Source organism: Haliotis cracherodii, unplaced genomic scaffold (genome assembly GCF_022045235.1).
Source record: "Haliotis cracherodii isolate W230 unplaced genomic scaffold, xgHalCrac1.p SCAF_5, whole genome shotgun sequence".
Lineage (NCBI taxonomy): Eukaryota > Metazoa > Mollusca > Gastropoda > Lepetellida > Haliotidae > Haliotis > Haliotis cracherodii.
Window position 1 is genome coordinate 52534768 of NW_027266308.1, and position 3344 is coordinate 52538111.

The 3344-nt window shown below is 38.9% G+C and overlaps 1 protein-coding gene across 1 annotated transcript; it reads right to left on the bottom strand.

Moving 5' to 3' along the window:
- Nucleotides 1–294: 294 nt before the first annotated feature.
- Nucleotides 295–2397, bottom strand: LOC139444121 (toll-like receptor 3). The gene has a single exon (XM_071225024.1). The coding sequence runs from the start codon at nt 2395–2397 to the stop codon at nt 295–297; it is 2103 nt and encodes a 700-aa protein (XP_071081125.1).
- Between the last annotated feature and the right edge of the window lie 947 nt (nt 2398–3344).

Here is a 3344-nt window from a genome sequence, read left to right on the forward strand (position 1 = left end):
TATGTAAAACATAAGTAAATAATTATTTCCATATCCCCAGACACCGGTTAAAAAAATTGCATATTAGGCTTACATGTTTCAAATATCAGTAATGAGAAGAAAAAACACATTAAACAAATAACATTATTGAATGTGGTCTCAGAAAACGAAAAAAACAGTGACTGTTTTCAAATGCAAGCAAACGCAATTTTCAAACTCAATACGCAATCCAATCAATTTCCATAAGTATACTGTTGTTCTGATGTTCTAATAAACACTTGATTTATCTCTTAAGAATATTTGGATGACTACCATTTAACCATGTAAACATTGTTTAAGTCGCATCCAGAATACGTCTCTATCTTCCTCCTCGTCTGGCCACGTGATATAGGTAGTAGTCTGAAAGAGGGCATACAGTGATGACGTCATGTTCCTGTCCTCAATGTTTTCAAGCAGCACCACCAACAGATAACCCACATCCTTCTCCAGAGCTCGTTTCTGGATCAGAGCTAGTTCAAACTGACACCATGAACTCAGAATGAAAGAATTAGACAGCACCATGATGACATTTCTGCTATTATCCAAATTGGTTACAATGTTATCAACTATATATTCCCCAGGAATAAAGTCTCTCTCGTGGATACACAGCTTAAAGTTGGCTTCGCCTTCAATCCTTGGTATGATATTATTCCTTACCCATCTGGAATCAGCCTCACAATAAAGCACAAAAGCATCATACATGTATCTCTCTTCATCAGCTGTCTTCCTCTTTTTGTATCTCAGCATGTGGATATAATAGCGAATGCGCCAACGTAATCTATAGGCAATAGAGATAACGACTATCAACACTATTGAAACTAATGAAAAACCATAGACTATGGGAAACACATAAGGTGAGATCCGACACGTCTCTTCAGAGACATTGGCATCAATCAGAAGCGTTGATTGGAGGTTCAATGGATATCCACATCGATATGACTCTGGGAAGTTAATAAATTTACTTTTATCTGCCTTCACCCATGTAACAAACCAAAGACTAGCACAAGTACAGACAAAATTATTGAAAGCCAAATTCACTTTTGACAATTGCCCTCTGATTGGTAGAGAAAATACAGCTTCACTGACGACCTGGATGGCATTTTGTGAGAGGTTCAGAGTTTTGAGTTTTGTCAAGTTGGTGAACACCCCTGGATCTAACGACATAATTCGGTTGCCATGAAGATCAATCATTTTAAGTTCCAGGAAGTTCGATATTACATTTGGAAAAAAGGATAACTGACACCTTGGCATTCGTAGCACCTCTATTTTGTCAAGTCCAGAAAGGAGTGCTTTTAGATAGCTATTGTTCAAATAGATCATAGGGTTGTAGGACAGGTCCAACCATGTAACACCCGTACACCCTCTCAGTGCCTTTGGGTTAACAATGTAATCCAAATAACCAAATTTGGTAATGCCTGCCTGAATAAGCTTTTTAACAGCACTATTATTAAATGCATATTCCTCAAGCACCTCATCGGTTGAGTAAATTCTGAAAGCATTATTAAAAGCAATACTTTGTAGGTTTGATAATGATGAAAATGTATCTGAACGAATCCTCCACAGAAAATTGTCTGTGAAACTAATATGTTTCAAATCTGTGAGACATTTCATACTAACATTCGACAAGTGACTTATGGCATTTTCACCCAAATCTAAATATCGAAGTTTTGAATAATTCGTATGAACACAAAATTTGGGAAGCTTTGTCAGGGAGTTTGAACGGAACGAAATGCTAGTCAAATACCAGGGAACATCAGCTGTTGTCCAAGAAATGTCATTATTAGCAACATTTAATACACGCAGTGACTTCAGACGAGTTATCACTGAAAAATTCAATTGTCGGATGTGAGTATGCTCAATTAAAAAAATCTTTAATTTTAGTTGTGAAAGCCCACGCACAAAGTCGTCTGTAAGATTCCACAAATATCTGTTATTTGATACATCAATAGATCGAACTGTGTTTGGCAAGCTGTGAAATGATTTCTGAAGAACCTCTTCATGCACATTATTGTATCTAAGATCAAGAACCTCCAGCCATTTCATATCTTGAAAAGCATCACCAGAAATATCTGTAATACTATTGTTTCGAAGAATTAGGGCCTTTAACTGTGTGATATTTCGAAATATTTTTCTTGTAATCCCACTGAGATAGTTTGAAGAAAAGTTCAGAAATGTTATTGAAGTTTGTAAATCCGGAATACTTGTAAGATTTCTTCCCCTATTTGTGCAAATGACACAGTTTGGAGAACAGTTACACAGTTGTTGGAAACACTCTGTAAACACCTTTCCACATGATACATACTCTTCTTCATCAACATTTGTTAGTGATGCAGCTGTACAAAATGTTATCCAAAGAACGATCCAACAGCCATTAGCCATGATGTGTAGAAGTGTCTCCACATATACCCTGTAAAAAACCACTTAAAAGTTGTAAAATGTAAATAACAATAAATATATGATAGAGCGTTGCCGACATCCATACACATTTAATACCAAGATGAATTGAATTGTTTGATAGTCATTAATGAATTTGTCATTTGTGCATTGATTGGGTTTCATTAGTGTGGTAATAAGAACCTCGGGTTTTCATTTGCATGTCATCACAGTCTTACAGCAAGAGAACAGCGAAAACATGCCACGACTGACGGAAGCCAAACGCAACAACGCCATCGGCCAACTGCATACATGATAATCATCTTCAGCTGTAGCCATGTTTATCCACGTAGCACCAAGCACTATTACAAGACTGGAACCGTTATCAGACGCCAGGCAACACGTGACCTTCCTTGATCCGGTCCACCACGTGTGACTACTGGAGCACAGGACAGATTCATACAACTATGTCACATACGTGAAAGAACCACCACGGCCACCTCTACAGCTACCTCAATACAAATATTGTGTAGGATATCAGCCCAGACGCCGAGGAACTATTTACGCGTTGCAGGTATTCGCTCTAGTCGTTCGAGGTGTCATTTTGAGGGACTTGCATAGTCGTCTGCGACGTCAGTGGTGTCAGGGTCACAGAGTATGGCCACAACCGCGATGGGAACACGTTTGGTTTAGTCACGTTTTATGCTTAGCCGTGCTGGTGGTAGACGTCGTGTTTACAGGCGTCGCGGGGAACGTTATGCACGAAACTGCAGACTTGGTGCTGGTAGTGTAATGATAAGGGCGGGCATCTACACTGGTAGAACACACTTGGTGCAAGTTATGGTGAATCTATGGGCTCAACGTTACACGGATGAGAGTTTTCGGCCACACGTCCTTCTCATTATGCAATATTGTGCTATATGAAACCCACATCAGTGACATGAGGTGGGCTA